The 25,083-nt window shown below is 40.1% G+C and overlaps 1 protein-coding gene across 2 annotated transcripts; it reads left to right on the plus strand.

Annotated features, from left to right (window-relative positions):
• Window positions 1-1,785: 1,785 nt before the first annotated feature.
• Window positions 1,786-25,083, plus strand: LOC128448406 (chromodomain Y-like protein 2). 2 transcript variants are annotated; one of them, XR_008339750.1, is made up of 8 exons: window positions 1,786-2,177; window positions 9,103-9,700; window positions 13,425-13,642; window positions 20,018-20,190; window positions 20,279-20,489; window positions 20,625-20,768; window positions 21,145-22,747; window positions 22,976-25,083. XR_008339750.1 is itself a non-coding variant. In XM_053431081.1 (7 exons), exons 1-7 carry the CDS (start codon window positions 2,154-2,156, stop codon window positions 21,301-21,303), a joined length of 1,527 nt encoding a protein of 508 aa, XP_053287056.1. In that variant the 5' UTR covers window positions 1,786-2,153; the 3' UTR covers window positions 21,304-25,083. The 2 variants fall into 2 exon arrangements, 1 of the variants encoding a protein (XP_053287056.1); XM_053431081.1 differs by having other exon boundaries at window positions 21,145-25,083.

Consider the following 25,083-nt stretch of genomic DNA (forward strand, 5'->3'; position numbering starts at 1 on the left):
ATACGAGGTCATTTTACATATCTGCTATTTTATCAGCATGACCTTCTCTGTGTTTTAACAAAGAAATATGTGCTCAAGTTTCTTTCAGCATTTGTTTTTACAACAGTGGCCTCTCTTTCTACTAAAACAGCATGGTGGGATATTCTTACTTTGTAGCACACACACAGGAACAGTTATGCTCTAAATGTAGTATGGCCCGGAGAACACTTACACATCATCCACACTGAGCTCCTCTCCCCCAGACCTCAGTAACAGTGAAACAGGCAGAGTTAGTGTTCAGATACATGCTCCTGCACATAGAACTAAATATCAGAACACCTTGTTATGTTGTTTTGTAAGACTTTGTCAGTTAAATGTGTAGATGCATGTGTTTAGGGTTCTTTAATTTGTCAGTACTGTGATCGATCATGTGTGCAGAAATGGCTCTCTAAGGAGGCCGCCATGTTTCTTATAGCGGCCCAGACTGGACAAACTAAAAACACTTTGAGTTTTTATGATAATTTAAGTGAATTGAAAATGGTTACCACAGGTTCTCTCTCATGTTTGGAAGAAGAGGACCAGGTGAGGGGTATTCAGCTGCAATATGCAACTTCACTACTTTATGTCACTAAATTCTACACACTGCAACTTTAAAGTCATTTCGATATTGGTTATGATATAAAAAAAAATATTTTTGATATTACTATGAACCTATAAAAGTATTAAATCAGAAAGTTCATAATGATCTATTTATGTTGTCAGCATTTCAGTTTGAGCCACGTCATTGACAAATAATCAATGAGATATGAAGATAAACAAATATAGACAGTGAGTTGCCACATGAACCTTTATTATACAGCCAGGTCATAAAGCTGCAGGCTACAGCTAATAATGTGGTGATGAGAAAGCTGACTTTGGTGGATGAATCATTTTATTATCAGGTGAATTAGAGAATGAATTAAATCATATATCATATACTTCTATGAGAAGACACTCCTTAATAATTAATAAATGTTGACCACAGTTATCAAAGTAGTCTGTTCTGAAAGTTTTACATAAATAAGACATAACAAATTAAATAGACACACATACACACCCACACAATCATTTATTCAACCGACAGAATAACCATTAGCTGAGTACCATCTCTGTCTGTCTAGAGACTTGTATCTAGAGATTATTTTGAATCAGTGTGTGATATGATGGAATACTGCTTAATTAAATAAAATGAAACTTATATTAAGAATAGTTTGGCAAGGTTGAGCTTATACCTACCCACGTGAATCTTTAGTACATAGCCATGTCATAAAGCTTTGGACTACAATACAGACAATGTGTTGATGAGAAGGCAAACTGTGTTGGATGAGGTCATTTTATTATAGGGTGATTGAGAAAAATAAAATCTTCATCATATACTATGTCAACACACTGATTAATAATTCATAAATATTGACCATAATTATCAAAGTAGCCTGTTCTGAAAGTTATATGAATTTATGGACTTTATGCTCAGGTATAGAACACATCAATAGGTTTCACAGCTTCCATTGATTGATCATAAATAGTTCCAGTTCATGTGAATCTAGCTGGAGGTAAGCTCAGCTGTTCCCTTGACAGTATAGTGGACAGGTAGAGGAGGTCATGGAGAGGATCTATGCCATCTTGCATGTGTGTGTCTGCGTGTGTGTGTATGTGTGTGTGTGTGTGTGTGTGTGTGTGTGTGTGTGTGTGTGTGTGTGTGTGTGTGTGTGTGTGTGTGTGTGTGTGTGTGTGTGTGTGTGTGTGTGTGACACCAGCATATCGTCTCCCGTTGAGTAGTTGGATTGCAACAGAGGAGCAGGGCGCATGCAGACACACCATCAGGCGGTGCATTCTCGGCCGGGGACTAGTTTCCAGTCCTGCACTTGGGTCTGAGTAAACAGCACCGCCCCGATGGTTGTTTGTTTTAAGTGTGGAGCGATCCATCGCAGCGCGCCGGGCTCGATTGACACTGTCTGCTGATCTGCTGCTGCGGATTGCTCAGAATAACAAGGGCTGCTCGCTAATTCCCGTCCACCGGGGCTTCGCCGAAACACCGAGAGAGTCGGGTCCTCCAAAAAAAAAAAGAAAAAGAAAAGAAGAGCCAACAAGGCAGAGGCGAGAGACCGCCGCGCCGCCGGAGTCCGCACCCCAGAATGGCTTCGGGAGACCTTTACGAGGTAGGATAAAAACCCGGTGCGAGAGAAAATGCGCCGTAATATTGACGAACACTGGAATTAGGAAGTACAGCGGAGGGCGTCGCGAATGTGAAACGCGGCGTCCTAAGCCCTTTAACACGCGAAACTAACCCGCCTCAAGCTTCGCGAAGACGAGGCAGCTCGGATCCGTGCTCGCACTTTCTGTCGCTCCTGACACACTTTGAGGTCGGTGCTCGCCGGGGCTGTGGCGGAGCGATGGGAAGTGCTTTGCGGGGCTCAACTCCTCTCAGTGTGTCGCCGAGTTGGAAGTGGTGGTAAAGTGACAGCGGCGCGGAGCGGGCGGACATGGTGAACGAGTGATGGTCGCAGAAGGTGCGCATGTTTGTAAAAGATATGGAGCCCCTCGCCGCGCTGCGATAGTTCGGAGATAGGAGATGAGCCCCGGGGGTTATCTCTGAAATGAAGAAGTCGGGCTGAGCTCGGTTGTTGTGACCTGTGAAATAAAAAGTTGCCCGAGCGGGTGACAGGAAGGTCACGTTGCCCTCGTGTGCACAACATCACTCCGGACCCGCTGCCAGAATTTGCCAGGTTCCTCCATCGGCCCCTCGCCGTCACCAGGCTGCGTTACTGCTGACATGGTGTCATATGTTCCCCCTCATGGTGGTGACAGACATGAGGGTCTGCTGACTTCCACTCTGACACAACAAGTTTTCCTCCTTGTTTCTTTTGAACTAGAGACTTTCGTGGGCATCTGAAGCCAAGTGAACGTCCCACGAGTGTTTTAAGTAGATAACACTATCAGCCCACAGCACTGTCAAACAGCACATGAGGAGCCAAGCAGGGCATCAGTTATGGGTTCAATATATGAAGCAGGAAGTAATTGCCTTTTCGCAAATAAGTTATCATAGTTGGGCTCAATATTCATTTTTAATATCTAAGAAGATGTCGATAATAATATCTTAATATTAATTATGTTATTACAATTATTACTCCTTTCAAGGATGAAACTCAGTGACACAAATATCTGTTTAACGACTGTATATGTTCACATGTTTTGGCTATGGTTTCTTTCTTTCTTTTTAAACATATCACGAGGATGATTTTAACAGCATATTTCAACTTAAGTTATTAAACTGCCAGCATTCTCCAGCTAAAACCTGGTGGTTTCATGTTGCGCTAAAATGGTTCAGTACTGACTGGGGATAACGGCTCATGTCAGCCTCCAACTTGTGGATCCAAGTTGTGTGAATGTAGTATCACGTCAGTAAAGTACAGGTGAGTAATTTCATAATAATAGTTTAACTCCTAGATTGGTAACGTTGTTTGTTCTTGGTTAAATTTGTCTCGTGTGGCCTGGAAGTTGATACATCTTTATGTTAAACAAACAGGCCATAGACATGCAGATTGGGGTTAAGTTCATTGGAGACTGTAAATTGACTTTTTGACTGTGAGAGTGAATGGTTGTTTGTCTTTGTATGTCGGCCCTGAGATAAACTGGAGACCTGTCCAGTGTGCACCCCCCCCCCCCCCCCCCCCCCTCTCCATATGTCAGCTGAGATTGGCTCTATCCCCCTACGACCCTCAAAGGATTAGCAGTATAGATAATGGACGGATGATGGATGGTAAATGGATTTAATTTATATGGCATTTACGAAACTCTTTACTTAACTTCAACTCAGAGTGCTTTACACTAGGAGTAACTCTCAACTATATGTACAGCTCTTCTCATTCACATACACTGACGGCATACTCCCCAGCCTTCCTGCCTGTGGACCTGTTGAATGATCTTTGTCGAAACGGTTATTGGTTCACTTGATTATCACTCACTCAATATGATTTGTTAGTAGCAACATGTTGGCAGGCATGATCAATCAACAACCAGTCTTTGGATTGACCATAGATGACACAGTATGATCCAGCCAAGTACACATGCTCGACCAATTGTGAGTGAGTCCAGCAGTCAATCATGACATAACATGTATAGCTACAAATGACTTTGAACAAGAATTAATGGATAAATGAGCATTTGAATAAAAACCTTCCTAAAATGACAGAAACCCTCTTTGAGATAAATCTGTTTTCATTGTTGTTGAACTTTTTAATTTGATCCATGCCTTATCCATTGACATGGAGTAGGAGGGATTTATGAGCTATACGGCAACCAACCACCAGGGGGAAATCAAGATGCTTTGGCTTCACTTTTGTGGTGGTGTCATGTCATCCATCCTTATGTCTTTGGGATTGACACTAATGTGATAACAGCACTGTGGTTGACAGTTCTGTTCTGAGTGACCACAGTTGAGAAGACGACCAAATTTCTCTGGTGCTGTACAGCTTTTATTTTCAAATTACCAAAAATAAACATTTTAAATGTGGAGAGCTTAATCTCTTATCCTTGGGGTGTAATAATTTTAAGGACATGTTTGGAGTGCCAGTGTCAATAAACTGGCTTATAATGTAATTTAGGTTTGTCTGATGGGGCTGTTAAAGAGTGTTTTAAAAGTGGAGGCAGTCTTCTTAGTTCATGTCTATTGGTCATGTTGTCTGTTGGGATTTGATGCTTTGGACTGTAAAGACCGAGTTTGGTATTTAAGTGTGTAACATTCAGCCTGTGTGTATCCATAAACTGTAGAATGTTCTCTTTTCACAATCAAAGTGACTCAAAACAGCAGGATCAGTCATTATACACAGATTGGGCCAATCTCATTGGTTTTAAGAAGAACATCTTGAGGTCATACAAAGGTTTCTAAAGTTTTGTTAATTTGCCATCCTTAAACCTCTCGAGTCAAAGATTTCATATTTTGCTAAAATGATGGGAATTATGTGTAATCTTGACTTTGAGATTTTTAAAGTGAAAAGCAGTGACCTCAAAGATAAAGTGAGACAGGATGAGACTGCGGTTTGGCATTGAAATTCGGTGCTTTTCTGTCATTGATCTCGAAAGTGGGAAGGAATTCCACATTTGACCTGCACTTACTTGTTCGAATTAAATATTTAGTATATAAGATGGTGAGATATCACGACATCAAACCATCTAAAAGGTAAGATGGGCAATCTTTTTTACAAAGTTATGTATAAAGATCAGGCTCTCTGCTAACCTTGTAAAATGTAATAAAGAATCATAAGCACCAGCACATAAAGTAACAATGTAAGATGTACAGTGTAATGGAGAAAACAACTTGTGATCCTTTGCTACTTTTCTTATTTGTTTCTAGTAACATTTGACATATTGTCCATGTGAAATCTGCTTTCTTTGACCATCAAACATTCCCATGGGCCGTCATTGTAGCTGCCAAAATTGTTTAATCAGAAAGAAAAATAGCTGTGGCTCAGTGAATTTCGGTTGCAAAAGATTTAAAAGATGTATCAAGAAGAGTTTATTTAAAAGCTCCAATGAAGGATTTTAATGATGAAACTAAAAAATCATTGAAAAAAGACGTGGCTGAGAACAGGAGAGCCAACTCCTCAGGGATTGGTTCGCGCCACTGTTTTAAAATGCTGTCTTAGAACTAAAAGGTATTAGTGTGGATGCAGCCAGAATCCTGGTTCTGACCACCTGATACAGACAATGACAGCTCATAGGCACAGTTTAGAGGTGAGGTCACTAAGCCAAAAATATTAATGATAATCTTAGACCCATTATGACGTGCTCTGTTGCACCAATGACCACACCCAACAGTGATGACAGGGTATACATGCACACCTGTCTTTACCGCTTAGAAACCATTTGACGCTCTTCTCGGAGGATGCTGAAAAGGAATTTGGTAAATGAGGGGGGACTCCTCCACTCTTTCAGCTCATGCTTAAGATCCAAGAGTCACTACATCTCTGGTCTTTGAATACAACTCTATCTACCTCCTCCACTCTACTCTTTTTTGTGCATGTGTCTGTTCTGTGGCTAAGTGTGACATTGTTGGGGACAGTTTGCATTTAAATCTCCTGCTCATTTCAGTAATACCATTAGAGCTTACCCATCAAAGGTTGTTTACTCTTTGTTTACAGAAGGCCATGTCAGGGGACCTCCAATTTCCACTGAAGTGATTATTCACAAATTCACTGTTTAAAAAGCGACGCAAAGTGCTCTATGTTGAGAATTGTCATGCTTGTGTACGTTCATATGAACAAGCATCCTCCTTATGGATCTATCAAGAGTAATGTAGAAAATCTTGGTTTGTCTTACCTGAAACCGTATTTATGGTAGACACAAGGGATAAAGGGGGGTTCTGCGCCACATGCAGTAGATACCTATGAAGTAGACTTGGATTTATCCATAGATGGCAACACTAGATGCATGTGTCATATGTGTTTAGGCCATGCCATGCTTGTTTCTGTCACTGTCATAGCACTGAGCAGTATGAAACTCACTCTGATCAGTCTATACTATAAATTGGCAGGAGAAAAGACAAGCTGGTCGATCAAAAGTTAGTTAGCCTTAGTTCAAAAGGTTCAAAAGTTACATTTTTTAGTATGTGCACGTCGTTTGTTGTAGCTACATACATATGCTCTGCAGCAGGGCTGTGCGATATGATGATATATGTTGTATGACAGTGGAAAAATGTCTCTTTCATATTACGCTCAATTGTTTAGTTCATCGTGTCACGTATCATGAACGTTATTTTTTGGGCATTTGGACGATGATTTACATCTTCCATATCACAGAAATGCATCCAGGAATTTTGCATGAAGGCAACACAAACAAACATGGTGCCTCTGAACAGGATAAAGACAACTTACAGATCAGCAAACTAGACTTTGCAAATAACACTGAGGACTGGTCCTCAAAACAAACTCAAAACACCACAAACGTTTTTATCATCAACATCTGGGCAATATGATGCATCTCCCACCTAGCAATATTTTGTCGCTTTTAGGTCTTGTTAACAAGTTACTTCTTCCATTGTCTATTTTGTTGTCTGTTTCTATAGAGCAACCATTGTTCATCATTCAAGACAAGTGCCAACCTGTAATTGTATAGTTTCAGTTTATAGCAATGGTAGGCATAGAGGCCAGTCAGTGCTGGAGTGCAATTGTACTACAGACATTATTAATGGTGTGCTGCATAACAAAGAATTGCTTTACAAAAGATCATTCTTGTAAGTGTCCTAAACACTATGGGTCCAGCAGATTGAGCCCCTGACATGCTGCTGTGACCCACAAAATATTAGGACAAAACTAAACCAGTACTCATTTATGAGGGGGCCCAATTTAAATATATTTCCTTCATTCAATTGTATTTGTCCATTTAAAAAAGATTCCGTTCATTTGCAGAGATGAAACTTTGATCACAACAGAAATGGGCAGTGGATTATTGAAAATGAAACAAATACTTTGTCCTAAAAATTATTGATTATTTCTTTGTAAAGTAGTTTATAACATTGTAAAGAAACGTGCTATATAAATAAGTTTTGTACACCAATGTCAGTCCAAGTTTCTAAAAGTTCCAGCCATTGCATAAGAAAGGTTTGTGAAATAGTTTCCTTTGTGGTACATTTATTTATTTTATCTCGCAGACATTTTCATATTGAACAGATCTAGCACTGAGTAAATGTGATGTAATGTGGTTTACATAGATTTTGTATTTTCTAACCCTGGCTATGACTCAGATTAGGTCAATCTACGCCAGAATTGTTGGGTCAGGATTCAGCATTTTACCAGGGACAGGGGAGAAAGGTGGTGATGCAGTTACATCTGTTGATGATATTGGGTCTGAACCCTGCCTTTCAGGGCAGAGTACAGGTGTAACAGACATCACGACAAACAAGGCTTTTGAGATTAAGAAGAGAGACCCTTTTGGCTTGGTTGGTCATTGGGTGTCCTGAAGCATCAAACTTGGGTAATGAATTATGGACCAAATCTTTCCCCTCGCAAGGCCAGTGAAGGGGTCTAGCCATTACATCAAGTCGTGGTTCTGTTGGCTTCATCAGACCTCAAGAAATGTTTACCTGTAATTACCTACAAGTGATAGGGCTGTTACGTCATTGTGCACATTGATTTGCTCAGCCCTTCTTAGCCCTTCTCGCTCTCTTCACCTCGACCTCTCAGTCTCTCTCAAAAACACACATGATGAACCTGTCTCTAATATTGGGATTGGCCATTGGGAGCAAAGGGAGAAATCCTTCCCCACTGAGAGGGTTTGTAGTTAATTGTGAGGTTGCTGGATTGAGAGTCGGCACTACAAAGTTTGAGGCCATGTTTTTAGCTTGAAAAGGGTGGAATGCTCCCTTTGAGTTGAGATTGAGTTGCTGCCTCAAACCGAGAAGTTTGTGTATCTTGGAGTTAGTAAAACGGATGAATTTCAAAGAGGGATTGATGCAGTCTCAACAGGTAACCTGTCAGGCAAAACTTTTGATTTACTGGTCAATCTGCGTTCCAATTGTCACTTGTGATCATGAATTTTCATTATCAACTGAAAAAATTAGATAGTGACTAGCTTAGGCCTTTTCTTCCTCTTAAAAAGCAGCCAGGTGAGGTGGTTCAGGCATCTGATCAGAATGCTTCCTGGGTGCCTCTCGGGTTTGCCTCGTGAATGCCACCAGAAAAACCTTTCTAATTTGGCACAGATGCTTATTTAGATTCACAGAGTGATTCGATTTTTGTGGTCAAAGGTTAACGTGACAGTGGCCTGACAAAACAGGATTTTGCCTCTCGAAATACTAGTTTGACCAGTTGTCACTTGGACTCAAAGATTAACTGATCAGATTTTGGTCATAAAAAGCAAACTCGTTAGTTTTGAAAAAAATTGTATGTAGACTGAAACTGCTTTGGTTGGAAGAGGCATGCAACCGCAGTGGGGTCTTTGTTGTTCCATTAGACATTTATGGTTAAAGCTATCATAAGTAGACCGTATAGTGCATAACACAATAATACAATATTGTAATCTAAATAGCAAAAGCTTTAGTCATTGAATTACTGTCTAATTGCTTGTCCTTGTGTGTGCTGCCCTCAGGTGGAGCGGATCGTGGACAAAAGGCGGAACAAGAAGGGTAAGTGGGAGTACCTGATCAGGTGGAAAGGTTATGGAAGTAAGGAGGACACATGGGAGCCCGAGCACCACTTACTGCACTGCGAGGAATTCATTGACCAGTTCAACAGCTTGAGACTGCACTCACACAGACGGCCCAAAGCTCCAAAAAGTCGGGGAGAGCCCATCATCACCAGCCACCCATCTGCTACAGAAAACAGAGCTCGGTCAGACGCTCGAAAAAAGAAAAGGACTGGTGGCCCAGCTGTGGGGGTCGGAGTAGGACCTGTTTTAGGGATTGGAAGTGGAGGGTCAGGGCCTTCTCTGAAGCAAAGGAAGATAAGTGTAGGACCTGTAAAACATACTTTAGGTGACAGAATGTGCAAAGCCATGACCTACAAGGCTCCTTTACCAAGGGGGGCTCACTTTGTTCCCCCAGTGAGGGTTCCTCACAATGGACTCCAAAATGGAGACTTGGAGCCTCTTGTGTACAGGACAGCAGCAAGGTCACATAGACCCACAGACAAAGTGGATGGAGAACAAGACACGGATACCACTGGACAGCAGTACAACACTGAACTAGGTAAGCTGGTTAGATATGTAATGGAAGGAAAAGCTGATACCGAATTTTTTAAATATTAATATTGAAATGTGATTGAATTAAATCTGATTATGATATAGTAAGAAAAACTCATTCATTAATCCAAATAATTACTAATTCACCCTTCGAAAGAAACCTTGCTCAACAGTTTGTGGTTACTCTTGTATTGTTTGGTTCAGACTTTTTTGGTGTTTATACAGCAGCAGCAGCTAATGTTTTGCTGGGTTTTCTTAAAACCTTGTTACGATTATACAAACATTCTTGCTGACAAGGTTTCATGGGAGCTGTTTTCATTTCTTCAACCACAAAGTGATAGTTTAACTTTGTGAATATCCCAACGGTTTCAATTTCTAATAGCAGATGTTGTCGTTTTTCATAGTTTTGTCTTCGTACACCACCACACTGGATTGGACCATTATACATGTTTATTTGATTCCTATATTTAAAGCATCCCTTTGTCAAAGTTTGTTAATGTTACTTATTTAAGTTAAAAATAGTATTAGTCCTGACGTCACATCCAGGCTTGCCTCTGTTGCACATGTTTCTGTAACTCAATACACTCTCTGACTAAGCATGTCTTTCCTTGGTTTGCTAAAATGTTTAGTCTATAAGTATTTTGCAAATGACACAGTTTTCATAATTTCCATCTCTGTACCCCACCATGTCGTCATGTTCACAACCTTAATGAAAAGATACAGAACATTTATTATCACAAAAAAGATGGCTGCCCTGTTCTAGAACAGAGTCTTTGTACAGGTTAAACAAGGAATGTACTTTACTAGAGCGATGGGGAGAGTATAGAGATCTATGTATGGGTATTTCAGACATAGTGGATCAGTGTTATGGAATGGGCATGTATGGCTGCCAATGGAACAGGGTCACTGGGGTTTAGTGCTGTTATGTCTGCTGATAGAGGTAGCTGGATGAATTCTTAAGTGCATGGGGCTACACTATTCGCTCAGATTCAGGCAGATGTTGATAGGATGGTTTTTCAAAGTACAGATGGATAATGACCCAAAACATAGTGTGCTAGAAACCCAAGAGCTTCATAAGGGAAAGAAATAGAACATTCAGTCAGTCGCCTCACCTAAACCTGATTGAGCATGCTTTTCTTTTACTGAAAACTAAACAAAAGGCACAAATGAACCAAAGAAAAAGTAAAGCAACCTGATGTGGCTGTAGCAAAGGCCTGGCCACGAATCTCTGGGGAGGAAAGTTTAGTTGGTGTGCATTGGTTCCAAACTTCAGACAGTGACTGCAAAACATTTTCCTACATTAATTAAAAATATTTGTATCTGTTAATTTGTTGAATTAATTTTGAGCCTCAGAAAATGGAGGATGATGAAGGACAGAAATGTTTATAGAAGTATATAGAGTTAGAATTTGAGAGTAATCTGGATGTGACTAGGACTTTTGCTCTCTATATATTGTCTTCTATAGTTTCTTGTTACTTAATAGTGGTCATAAATCTCTGATGAACTAAAAATGGCTAATGGCTATAATCAGCCATACAGCTGCATCGGTTTGGTTCCAGTGGAAAATAACCGTTCTACATGCCTACATAGTGATACAAGCAGTGAAGTGTTCCTAACATACCAGGCAGCCAGATACATATTGATTCATAACCGATTCAGTTTAGATTGAATATCATTTCATAATATTTTTATAATACAAGGAGTATTTCCTGTAGATGATAAACTGCAATGCTTGTAGAGAGCAGGTAAGCTTTTATACTGTTGAAACTTCTGCTGACACACAGCTCTTAAAGCTTCTTCTATGGTTCTTCACTACTGGAGCAGCTGATAACACATTTGAATCTTTCTCTTGGGTCACAGTCCAGGGCCTCGGCCACTGTAGTTAATCATTACATATGTCGTTTTTTTTAAGCTATCTCAGTTTATTAAACTGAAAACCAACATTAGAATGGTCAGGATTTTTTACCATATTTGAATAACCTCCCATATTTACTGTATCAGTAGAATGAATATTGATTGACCAATCATGCTGTCTATAGAACCTCTCAAGTGGATATTTTGTCCTCTTTTGTGAGTGTCAGCAACTTTTGCTGCAAGGCGCCAATACCATAGAAAATACTGAATGTATTTTTGTTGGTATTTATGCATTGTATGCATTATATGCTTGTTGTGGACGGAGTGATTATTAGTTTTTGCTGTTTATCATTCAAAACGACATGTTATTCATTGCATTGGTAGACTAATTGATGGTGGACGTGTGAGCTGTACATATGGGCAATCTGATGCAGCACAAGAACACGATCTTGAAAATAGGAAAATGGGTGATTGTGAGCAGAGAGCATCTCAGTCTGAGAGCCTAAAGGCTAGCAGGCTAACATGATGACTATTGGTTTGGCAGCTATAATGGATCCTAATCTCCTAATCCTTGAAAGACTACCTCACCTACCTGATCAAGCAGCCACAGCTCCACCCATTAGCATGCTGGGTGTTACTGTCGCCTGGCGTTCATTGTCCCGTTTGGGACTAACATAAATTTATCTGGTTTGTGGTTTGAGAGAGCTGGGGTGGATACTTAAATGTTCAGCCAAGCACTTGGGCATCGAGATTGAAGAAGCCGGGAATTAAACTACCAACCTTCTGTTGGTACCAGCCACAGTCCCTCTGAATAATGTTTGTCTGCTACATCATTTATTGCTCCCAGAAATCATAAATAGTTCGGTGAAAATGCATAATTTTCGTAATATCCAAATTTTAAATGCATGAAAATTAAACTCCATGTGTGGTTTACAATCTTTAAATATCAATACAATCAAGTAAAGTTGAGATTCATTGTATCATGCTGTGACTGATTTGGTTGCATGCAAAGAAAATACTGTAGGGCAAGTGCCAAATCAAACATGGACGATTTGTTAACCAATTCATATTAATTTAAATCACAGCTTGGGTAGAATTGGTGAGGCTTTCAAAGGCAATGCTGATAATATTAAAATTATCCAGCAAATGAGCCCATGATCAAACCCATCCTGAATTTAATTTTTGAAATTGTTTTCTTTTAGTTATAGAAGATTATAAGAATACAAACTCTTCGAATGAGCTATGAAGTCACAGTTTTATGTGTCTTCACCTAAAGCCTCATGCTGCTTTAACATCACAAATGAAGTAAGGTAGTTTTATCTGCAAAACTGCTATAACTACAGTAATATTGGTAAAACAAAATATAAAAATAAAGTAAAAGTAAGGTTGTATTGACAGTAAAATAGACTTAGTCTGGCCACACTGTGGGAATAGAGAAATGTTCTCTGAGGATGAGCAACAATTTTCCTCAGCTGATTTTTACAAGTCAAATCAAGCTGTAGAAGGAGTTTAAAAAGTCCCCTGTTTAACCAGATTATCTAAACCAGTGGATTAGATAATATGGTTAATATAATATAATTCAACTATTCAAGTAAAATGAAACGTCAGTCATTGTTTAAATGTTTTTCCCAAAACACCTGATTACTTGTGTTTCTCTGCCTGATGGACTGTCGAAAGGTTTTTGTCGCAGTAAACATCAACCAAAACCATTGTTGTTGTAAAAAACAGCAACATTTTTACACACAGGTTTTGACAGTAACATTTCCAGTCACAGTTTTTGTCACCGAGGTGCTTTTGGTTATCTGGTTTGTGAGTAGGTGTGTAATATTTACAGAAGCCAGTTTGACCTGCTGTGTGTTATCCCTCCTCTGTGCCAGGCTGCCCTCTTGCCAACGGAAAGATGCATCTGCACAGCTCAGTAAAGCGGAAGCTGGCTGACGAGAAAGGCTACGTGTTCGACAAGCGGCTCAGGTACAACGTGCGACAGAACGAGAGCAGCTGTCGCTTCCGAGACATCGTGGTCAGGAAGGAGGAGGGGTTCACACATGTCCTGCTCTCAAGCCAGACGACGGACAACAACGCCCTGACACCAGAGGTGAGAAGTTATTTTATTAAGACCTACACTTAATTGTGTTATTCCTGATTATGTCCCATCATGGAGCTCTGTTGAGGAATTATAAACGAGGACATTTTTTCTCCATAACGGCTGTAGAGAAGCCCTGGAGCTATGCATTCATTCAACTGCTCCAGGGGAGTATTCCATGAAACAACGTCTGTTTTTTGACAGCTGGCAGGTGTGAATATGTTCACCTGCATGATTCCTACACAAGACATTGCTGGAAAATAATATGAATGATCACAATGACTAGAAAATACAGTACCTCTTCTCGGCCTTAGTAATGACACGGTTTGCTAAAATCTGCCTCCTGCCAAACAAGTTCCCTACAAGTAGGGTAATTATGAGTATATACAATCCAGCACAATGCCATCTGTTGTTATAACAGCAAAATGTTGGTTGAACAAGCGAGGAAATTATGTAATTATTCTTCAAAAGTGCTGGACGTCCCAGAGACTGCCAGATTTCAGATGATTTCCACTGCTTGTTGGGCAGCAATAACACTGACGTCTCTTCAGGAGTAAGGTATGTAAAGAAATGTCCGCTCAGTGATAAAATGCCTATATACTATAATGTTCAGTTATCAAAACTGAACATTTTACTTGTTAAGAATTGAAAGTTTTAGAAGGTTAAACACACCAATACAGAAGAGTAAAGCATTGAAAGCATTAGTAGGGCTCACAGAGGGGGTATACCTCCGCCAAAGCTGATTGGCCATATTGCATATTGACATCAGATACAGTGCCTTGCATAAGTATTCACCCCCTTTGGACTTTTCTACATTTTGTCATGGTATAACCACAGATTAAAATTTATTTCATCGTGAGTTTATGTAATGGACCAACACAAAATAGTGCATCATTTGGAAGTGGGGGGAAATATTACATGGATTTCACAATTATTTACAAATAAAAATCTGAAAAGTGTTGAGTGCATATGTATTCACCCCCTTTACTGTGAAACCCCTAACAAAGATCTGGTGCGACCAATTGCATTCACAAGTCACATTTGCAAGTCACATAATTAGTAAATAGGGTCCACCTGTCTGCAATTTAATCTCAGTATAAATACACCTGTTCTGTGACGGACTCAGAGTTTGTTGGAGATCATTACTGAACAAACAGCATCATGAAGACCAAGGAGCTCACCAAACAGGTCAGGGATAAAGTTGTGGAGAAATATGAAGCAGGGTTAGGTTATAAAAAAATATCCAGAGCTTAGAACATCTCTCTGAGCACCATAAAATCCATCATAAGAAAATGGAAAGAATATGGCACAACCGCAAACCTACCAAGAGGAGGCCGTCCACCCAAACTGAAGAGTCGGACAAGGAGAAAATTAATCAGAGAAGCAACCAGGAGGCCCATGGTTACTCTGGAGGAGTTGCAGAGATCCACAGCTGAGGTGGGAGAATCTGTCCACAGGACAACTATTAGTCGTCTACTCCACAAATCTGGCCTTTATGGAAGAGTGGCAAGAAGAAAGCCATTGTTGAAAGGGATCCATAAAAAATCCCGTTTGGAGTTTGCCAGAAGCCATGTGGGAGACACAGCAAACATGTGGAAGAAGGTGCTATGGTCAGATGAGACCAAAATTGAACTTTTTGGCCTCAATGCAAAACGCTATGTGTGGCGAAAACCCAACACTGCCCATCACCCTGAGCACACCATCCCAACAGTGAAACATGGTGGTGGTAGCATCATGCTGTGGGGATGCTTCTCTTCAGCAGATACAGGGAAACTGGTCAGAATAGAGGGAAAGATGGATGGAGCCAAATACAGGGAAATCCTTGAAGAAAATCTGATGCAGTCTGCAAAAGACTTGAGACTGGGGCGGAGGTTCATCTTCCAGCAGGACACTGACCCTAAACATACAGCCAGAGCTACAAAGGAATGGTTTGGATTAAAGAATGTTAATGTCTTAAAATGGCCCAAAGAGCCAAAGCCCAGACCTCAATCCAATAGAGAATCTATGGCAAGACTTGAAGATTGCGGTTCACAGACGGTCTCCATCCATTCTGACTGAGCTTCATCTTTTTTGCCAAGAAGAATGGACAAACCTTTCCATCTCTAGATGTGCAAAGCTGGTAGAGACATACCCCAAAAGACTTGCAGCTGTAATTGCAGTGAAAGGGGGTTCTACCCAAGTATTGACACAGGGGGGTGAATACTTATGCACCCAACAGATGTCAACTTTTTTGTTCTCATTATTGTTTGTGTCACAATAAAATTTATTTTGCACCTCCAAAGTACTATGCATGTTTTGTTGATCAAACGGGAAAAAGTTTATTTAAGTCTATTTGAATTCCAGTTAGTAACAGTACATAATGGGAAAAAGTCCAAGGGGGGTGAATACTTATGAAAGGCACTGTACATCTACCATGTACACGGAAATGATCTGCAAATTGCTTGCACTATACACTGGCAAAAATAAACCCATTCTCTGAGTTGAAAGGGATATTTGTTACTGTACAGTAACTGAATTAAGATAATACAATTATTTATTTCGATTCACAAAGTCTGGATCATTTTCTGGATTCACACCAAATTTCATCTGCTGATAGATCTTAGCGCTCTACACATGATCTCTGCATCATTTCTTCCTATCACACAATGTTAAAGAAAGTGAGAAAGAATGAAGAATCCTGGATCCGCCACATAATCCAGATCTGCTACCAAACAAACAAAGGCCGATAAAAATGTAATCTCCTTGGTGGTGGTAATGAACAATTGATTTTGTTATTGCAATTTCATGACAGGAAAAAAAAAAGGTGTGTCATGAATTTACTGCTAACACAACAAAAAGTTTACCAAACAGTTGATTTCCTCTTTTATGAAACAGGATCTTACTATTTTTAGCAGCAGGCCCGATGAGCTCTGATGATAAACAAACCAGCCGACTTTTCTCTCCAGGTGTTTGGGGCGTATAATCTGAGCCAAGCTGTGTTCACTGACTTTATGATGTGTTCTCTCCGTCTCACTTTGTCGATCACCCGCTTACTCATGTCACTCAACCTCCCTCCATGGCAGAGCGAACTGAACGTCCTGAATACAGATGGGACATTGTAATCTATCAGGATACAACACTGGGATGACGGGGATTTAAACATTTTAACACAGTTTTCTCATATAAATGTTAAACAATATTAGACCTGTCCTGTTTTGCACTGGCATTTATAAATGTGTAGACTGATTATTGTCACTGTCACATTATCCTGTCGTACACAGACCATCATTCTTATTCATGATCCTAACTGAGAAAGATGAAAAATTAATGAAAGAGTTTATTAAGGATGGAACATTTTGCATCTGCACTGGCTGTGGTTAAATGGCGTTCTGCTCTGATGCTGCAGCTTATTGCACCGCGATGATTCGCTTTTTGAATTGGCCGCCTGCAGCGATGTGCCCGTCTGTGATTGGCTGCTTGTTTTCAACTCTCTAATCAACATCAAGCTTCTGCGTTTACATTTCCCCTGGATCTATTCAGTAATTCTCGAAACTTTCCCCCGACTGCACTTTTCAATGTTTGTCTTGTCTATTGACTTGTTGACTTTTGAACCCTCCGTATTGACTGTGGTGCCATTTTGTAACCTCCTGTTTGAATTTGTGGACTCTTAATTTATGAATTGTCATGTTGTTGAACAAGCAGTTCATATTTAATCTGTCAAAACGACAAATAGGTTTTTGGAATCATCCACAAAAATCATTGGATTATTGATGAAGATTTCCCTGTCAACACAACTGACACTACTAATATATACTCTGCACAGATAAAGCTGGATAGGTCATTAAAGTCTATATTCATGATTTACACCTCACGATGAGGTTGATGAAGGGCTAATGAAGTAGCTCATGCTGAAGATTGTTGTCTATTTGGAAGATTCGCAATTTCAATCTTTTATGAGTGGACATTTAAACTAATATTAAACTTATGTTAACTCATATTGTCTAAACATAATGGATGCTTTTAATGCCTCTATACCAGCGAAAGCTTGATATTTTCAGCTTTGTCTGTCTGTCAACCCTATTCTTGTGATCATGACGATCAAAGAACCCCTTGAGCGAATTTCTTCAAATTTGGTACAAACGTTCACTTGCACTCATCAATTAACTGAGTAGATTTTGGTGTTCGAAGATAAAAGGTCATGGTCACTCTGACCTGACAAAACACATTTATGGATTTTGAACGTAACATCATAGAAACACCTTTAGGGAATTTCTTCAGACTTGGTAAATATTTTCAGATGGACTCATACATGAACTGATTAGATGTCTGTGTTCCAAAGTCAAAGGTAAAGGTCACTGTAACGTCCCAAAGTTCTAGTTTTGCCTTGAAGTAATCCTTTCAAATTTGGCAGAAATGTTCACTTGTGTTCACAGATTAACTGATTCGATTTGGGTGGTCAAATGTCACAGTAGCCTGTGACAGGCTTTTTGCCTCTCGAACATGATATCTCAAATCTACCTCTGACCTCATAGCTTTTGAAGAAATGTATGCATACAAACTGCGGCAATATAGTTTTCTTTGTAGATTCCTTAGAGGTATGTTAATATAACAGAAAGTCTTGAAACAGATAATTGTGTGTATGACAACCGCCCATCCCCAGTTGAAAGTAGGGTTTTTCTCCTCCCAGATTATATGATGTGTCTTAGATCCTCCACAGAGGGCGGTTTCTGTCTTTGATAAAGCATCGTGTGCACATCTATACTTCACAGGCACTGAAGTGGTCTAAAGTGTGCATGTGTGTATGTGTACTTTCATGTGTGACACTAAGCCTGTAAGCCGTAAGCTTATCAAACAGCTCTGATAGCACCTTCTCTGTCTCTGTCTCTGAAGCTTCAGGAACAAGAGAGTCTGCAGATGTGTCTACTCCATGGCTTAAAAATATTCCACGTACATTTAATTAAAACATTTGAACACTCTATTTTAAATATGTACTTCACATTTTCTAATGTATAAATACTTTAAACATTGACACAGCTTTCCATTGTGTTACAACTGTTTTATTCTTATCAATGTTGTAAATATTGTAATTTTGTTGATGCATTCAGCTACACATGGATGATTCTCTCGTAGCTGCTGCTAAAGAGCATTAAGAGTGCAGATGTTTAATTAACGATCATATCTTGTGTCCAAATCGCACCAAATTGGACATTGCACTTCTTTGGACCATTATAAATACACAAGCCAAGTGTGGATTTGATAAGATGAAAGGTTCTCCAGCTATGCCTTTGATAGTCTGGCAGACAGAGAGAGACTTCTGGAATTATTAGACAGATGTGCGACAGAAGAAATGCCATAAAAAAACTCTGAACTACTGACGGATACTGTTGCGAGTGTCTCTGTTGCGGCCATCACCTTTATTTGTCTATAAATATCCTTGAGGCGTCTGCTCAGTGCACATGAATGTCAGTGTGACTGCTCTCTTCTTCCTCTCTGTGCCTCCGAGTGGGACCAGCATCTGTCTGTCTCTGCTCCACGTACTCTGTCTGAGCAGGATTATTATTCACCTTGCTGCAAAAATAATAGTCATCTGCTCTCTCTCTCTCTCTCTCTCTCTCTCTCTCTCTCTCTCTCATATATACACACAGTTTATGTGCTTGGTGAGACATAGAGACGTAAACTCACTCTGAGGTTAAATTGTTATTATGGGTCAGGTGATAATGTGATTATAATGCAGCAGCAGAGTGTGCAGATTGAGTGCACACAGAGGCAGGATGGTATGAGTGGGGGTTTCCAGATGACTTCTTAACAGGGTTAGTCCAAACACATGTATGCTGATGCAGAACGATGCACCGTTCAGGCTTTAACTTGTGTCCTCACAGTCCATTTGTTCAGGTATTATAGTCCAATACACTCACTTGTCTGGGTTTTTATCATCCCTCAGATTACTCTCCATGAATTAGTAAAGATAAAACTATACTTGAGGCATTGTATTTCTTTGACAAATGTTTTCTTACAACTCTTACTTGTTCTACGTCAGAAGGAGTAGCTGCTGTCTACACACACTCGAGTTAGTGGATGCAGGCGGGCACACTGTCAAGGAAACATGCAGCACGTCCTCATGTGAACATCTCACCTGCACTCCATCGCCACTCAGAATGTAGCGTTAACAAGACAGAACCACAGTCACCACTGAAATCTGGCCTCTCTGGCCCGTGTCCCATCCCTCCTCCAAGTTTGCTGCAATTTATTCAAGTGCGTTTTTGTGATAACCTACTGAGAACCGAAGGTAGAGCATGATAGAGCAGAGGTTATCAGACAGTGACAGTCTGTTGACCCACGCTATTTAAACTCTATTAAGAGTCTGTGTTGTAGGAATGGAAATAAGCATCTCCTGCTTTTTCTCTCCAGATCATGAAGGAAGTGTGTCGAGCTCTGGGAAATGCAGCCGCGGACGACAGTAAGTTATTACTGCTCAGCTCCGTGGGAACAGTTTTCTGCAGTGGTCTGGAGCTGTCCTACCTGATAGGGCGTCTGTCCACTGACCGCAGGAAAGAGAGCAGCCGTATCGCAGATGCTGTGCGGTAAGAAGACATCTTCAGACACAGACTCTTTTATCACTGTCCATCGGACTCGACAGATTTGCTAACAATTGTTCTGTGACTCCTTCAGGGACTTTGTGTTGGCATTCATCCATTTCAAGAAGCCTATTGTGGTGGCTATAAACGGGCCGGCTCTCGGCTTAGGAGCTTCCATCCTGCCACTGTGTGATGTGGTGTGGGCCAGTGAGAGGGCCTGGTTCCAAACTCCATGTGCAGCGCTCCATCTCACCCCCTCTGGATGCTCCTCTTACACCTTCCCCCAGATCCTGGGTGTAGCTCTGGTGGGTCCTCGCAATATCTAAGCTCCCAGCAAAATGCACTTGTTCTTATTTGATTCCTCTTACAACCCTATGATACCCAGTGTTTAAATCAAACATTAACAACATATTTAAAATACTTTCTGTCGCCGATGGCAGGCCAACGAGATGCTGTTCTGTGGAAGGAAACTCACAGCACAGGAAGCGTGCAGTCGAGGTCTTGTGTCACAGGTCTTTTGGCCAACCACATTTAACCAAGAGGTGATGCTGCGTGTGAAGGAAATGGCGTCATGCAATGCAGTGGTAGGTTCTGATACATTTGCGTATGTGTGACTGTGCCGTAAGTCTGTGTTCCTGTCACTCAGAGTCTGTCACCTTTGTTTTTGTGTTCATGCACCTCCGCTATCGCCATAGATTTATTTCTGTGGTTAACGCTGAAGTGACGTATATTTTTAGTTGCATAAAGTGCAGTGAAGTGAGATCCGATCACAATTTGTCACAGTATTTTTTATTTGAATACCAGGCATGAGCAGACGAGCTCAGAGCTGAACACTTGTGATCAGATCTCTCAGGAAGCGTGTTAATACCAGGTCTGAACGGGGCCATACACAACCCAGATGGCAAAGCTTTCGTTTGAATGTAAACTAATGACCCTCTCCACTCTGTGTGTGCTTGAAAGGTTTTAGAAGAGTCCAAATGCCTGATGAGGAGTATCCTCATGTCGCTCATGGAGGAAGTGAATGAGAAAGAGTGTCAGATGCTGAAGCAGCTGTGGTGTTCAACCAAAGGACTCGAGGCCCTCTTCAGCTATCTGCAGAACAAGGCGTATGAGAAGTAATCATCCCCACCCAGGAAACCAGAGCTGGTCCGGCCGACCCTACCTACAGAGGGACATTCAGGATGAGATCTCAAACTGAAGGAGAAGTTTTGTGAAGGTCCTTTGTTTCCATCCATCAGCAGAGGCGATACACTGGAGTTCTGTTTGCTTACAGTGCAACCAACAAAAAGAAAATCTTCATCCAACCTTTTTATTGGACCCACAACCGTCCAGATGTTTCTCCCCTTATTTTAGATAGTCAAAGAGCAAAGGGCCAAACGTGTTTAGCTGAAATGTATTTAGGAACAGAGTGTTTCTGCACCTATACGAGACTTAATTGTCAGGATGTACAAAATCAGTTTACGTCTGAAAGCACATAATTAATGTAATGTTAATGTATATTAATATATTTATTTCAGATAGAACAGTTGCTTTCTGTATAGAAGATACAGGTTTCAGGATTTTCTTTTACTCGGTTATTGTTTTGACTTGAAGTGTAAAAACCAAAGTTGGCATGAGGACAGTTTCTTGCTCCTTAACATTCACATTCCATCCGCTCTGCATGGACGAAGAAAACGAATAGAAAACTCATACATACTCATTTTCAGATTCACAGACCACTTAAAGAAAGTTTATATTAATTTTTTTGGACGGATGATACTTGCACCCAGCTGTCCAGAGCCATCAATGCTATTGTACCCAGTTTTGGACTGAATTGGACCACTTCAAGAAGAAGTGCTTCAGCAGTGGGGAGGAGTCTCTGGCAGAGAGGCTTTCTGACATGTGGTTAACTAGAGTAAAAGGTTTATTTCAACCCAAACCATGGGTTAGGTTTCTTGAACCTGACCAACTAATTTTGTTGCCTTAACCCTAAAAATCATAATATATTTGAAAAGAATAATGCCTGCTGCTCTTTTAATTATGAAATTATTTTAAAAAGGTGAAAGAAAGCAGACATAACAACAAATGTAACCTATTTTCTTAGTATTTCAATCGTGCGTACACACACTAGACAAGTCCAATCAAGACACAGGACCTCAACAAATGATCTCTGTGTAGAAATCACAGAGACTACATGATGGAATGTGACTTCAGAATAAAAACCAACATTCCGACTGTCCACCTGGTACGGGAAACTCTTATTTATGGTGTTGGAAGCCATTTTTTTCTGATCTAAATACAAGCACGCAACATTTAGCCTGTTCACTCTGATTGGCTATTGCTGATTTCTGCTCACTCGCCCAATCGTTCTTCCTTTCATACTACACGAGTATCAAACATGAATCGGTTGGATATTCCTCTAGTGTGCAACGGGCACAAGTCAACTAAGTATGAAGATGAGTCAATATCAACTTTTGAGTCCACAAAGAAGAAGTGGTGAAAGTCCTCCTGAGTGAAGTCCTCCATCATGGCCTTCTCCGCTTAGACATGTTCACAACAACACAGACATCTCTAGAGGATTCAGGTGAGTGGTGGTGCAGCCGACAGAGGCAGGATGTAACATGTCACGTGTTTTTGTTTACAGAACATCAACACTGGCATCGGCCATTAAACTCTCTTGGCATCTTAGTTGTTTCTTTCTACATCTAGTGCACTGCTTCTTTGCATCTAAAGATATTTTTTTTTTTTTTTTCCATTTTTGTGTCTGTCCCGTGTTCATCTACACCCCCACACATGGGCTCTTTTTTACAAGGGGGCCGGCCAGAGAAACTCCTGAGAGAGTCCAGAGCCTCTCACTCGTCCTCCTGAGGTTCTGCAGAGTTCAGTGCATGTCTGAAAGCAGCTATACTAGTGAGGATATCCTCAACGTTCATCTGTCTGATGTTATTTTCAGCTACAATAAAATATATTCTATATATATGGGTTTTATATAACTTATTTATACAAATAAAATCTCATTGAAGTCAGGATTTTTCCTTCAAAGGAAATGCTTCTTTTTTTCTTTTTTTGTTCAAGTCAGAGGAATTGGAGAACACTGGACGTCTCATGTAGATGCTACAACTGCTTGTACAAAATGTCCGCTTTTATTTGGCTTTTGGTTTTGAGTTTAAAACCACTTTATGATTAAATGAATAAGTGGCACGTTTCACATGGAAGGATTAGCAATGAGTTGTATCCCATTTGTTTGAGCTCCATATAGTAGCCTCGCATGTGGAACGGTGGTGGTTCATACACACAACATGGCTTCCAGTTATCAATGCAGATGGTGATTGTGTGAAATGGGATTTTAAATCACGTTGACATCACCTGATGCTTCTCGCTCTGTGGTCTCGTGCTCACGTCATGATTACACTAATCGTTAGTGATCAATATTGTGACAATGCAACAGTTGTGTACCTGGAGTCAACTTTGTCCTTGTATCTGCATGTGTTGAGTTGAGGTTTGAATCAATTTTATATTTTAATGTAAACTATAGTTTGGATCTATTTGGTTTGACCCTCCGAAAAGAGGTTGGTCTGTGAAATGTTTTGTAAAAAACTGAAGATATTTGTCAATTTTTGCAGTTGTACACATGCAGTAAAGAAGAATATAGAGATAATATGTTGATTGTTATGTGGAACACATTGCATGTAATATACTGTACATATACGAATGTGTCGCTTGTGTGAATGCCTTGTGTGTCAGGGTATATTTTGTACCAGCAATGTAAGTATTGTTAGAAATGTTGCAGTTTATTTTTGTATTTATTTGAGATAAGTGTGGATGTGCAGTGCCATGTGGTTTCCTTTACTCCGGAGGCACCCCCCCCCCCCCCGAATCACGCTCATCTAAACTATCTTATAAACACTTTGATGAAATAATGGGTCAGTAAAATAATTTATACATATTTAATATCAAAGCCAAACACTGTTGTCCCTTGAATGTTATCATTTTAATTTGACATTAAATCATTTTCTGTAAATAGATAATGTAATATTTGATATTGTGCTTTACTGAGCTGCTGTAAGTATAAAGGATTGTTTCAATCATAAAATGCTCCATGAGGTTGTTAAATAATTTTCAGCTTATTGATTGCAGATTATAATTACGTGTAGTTTTTAATTTATTAAATAACCAAAATATATCTTTATCCTTTTATACTTACTTGCCAGATACATAATCACCTTCACTGAAACAGTTCATTCACTCAAAACTGCCACAGGAGCAACTTTGCAGGTTTTTGAACAGATTTTTTGTCATTCTTCTGTAATAATCAATTAAATTCCAACATTCACATCCTCAGCCATGTCCCTGATCTGATGTAACTGAACCTCTCTTACTTGGCTTCATGGTCCCAAGGAGAGGACAGAAGGACCTGTGTAATGTGGCCACTGTAACACATCAGTGAATGCAAATCACTCAGGTCTGCAGGGTGTTAATCTCCCCGATCCTTCGAGGCAGACTAATGTATATTTATTCATTTTAATTTGTAAAACACTATGAATTATTTTTTATTTTGACACCTGAGATACAAAATACAATCGGTCAAAACTTTCAAACTATCTAAATTTACACCTCAGCATGTGTTTGACCGTTTGTGTGAAATTCTAATTAAACGTAAATAAGCTATAACAGAAAAAACCTACGACTAAATGTACTCTTGTTAGCGTCCTTATTTGTGACAAATTGTACTATTTCTGTCAGGTTTCCTTTTTTTTGTCTTTAACAACCACATTACTTTAAGTTGACTCATATATGCGTTTGTCTTCATCATCATAGCACATCTTTGGGGTGCCTTGCAATCTAAATATCTGTCAAAGACTGATCCATACTTTGTGATGGGTAGAGTGAGCTGCTTCCAATAAAGAAACAGTACTTTCA

Source organism: Pleuronectes platessa, chromosome 1, assembly GCF_947347685.1.
Source record: "Pleuronectes platessa chromosome 1, fPlePla1.1, whole genome shotgun sequence".
Taxonomy (NCBI): Eukaryota; Metazoa; Chordata; class Actinopteri; order Pleuronectiformes; family Pleuronectidae; genus Pleuronectes; species Pleuronectes platessa.

What these genes read in the sequence shown, in the direction of transcription:
- LOC128448406 (XM_053431081.1), top strand. Translation starts at nt 2,154, where the DNA reads ATGGCTTCGGGAGACCTTTACGAG. An exon ending in CGTATCGCAGATGCTGTGCG is followed by an intron (nt 20,191 to 20,278) that starts GTAAGAAGACAT and finishes TGACTCCTTCAG; the next exon opens with GGACTTTGTGTTGGCATTCA. An exon ending in AGATCCTGGGTGTAGCTCTG is followed by an intron (nt 20,490 to 20,624) that starts GTGGGTCCTCGC and finishes CGCCGATGGCAG; the next exon opens with GCCAACGAGATGCTGTTCTG.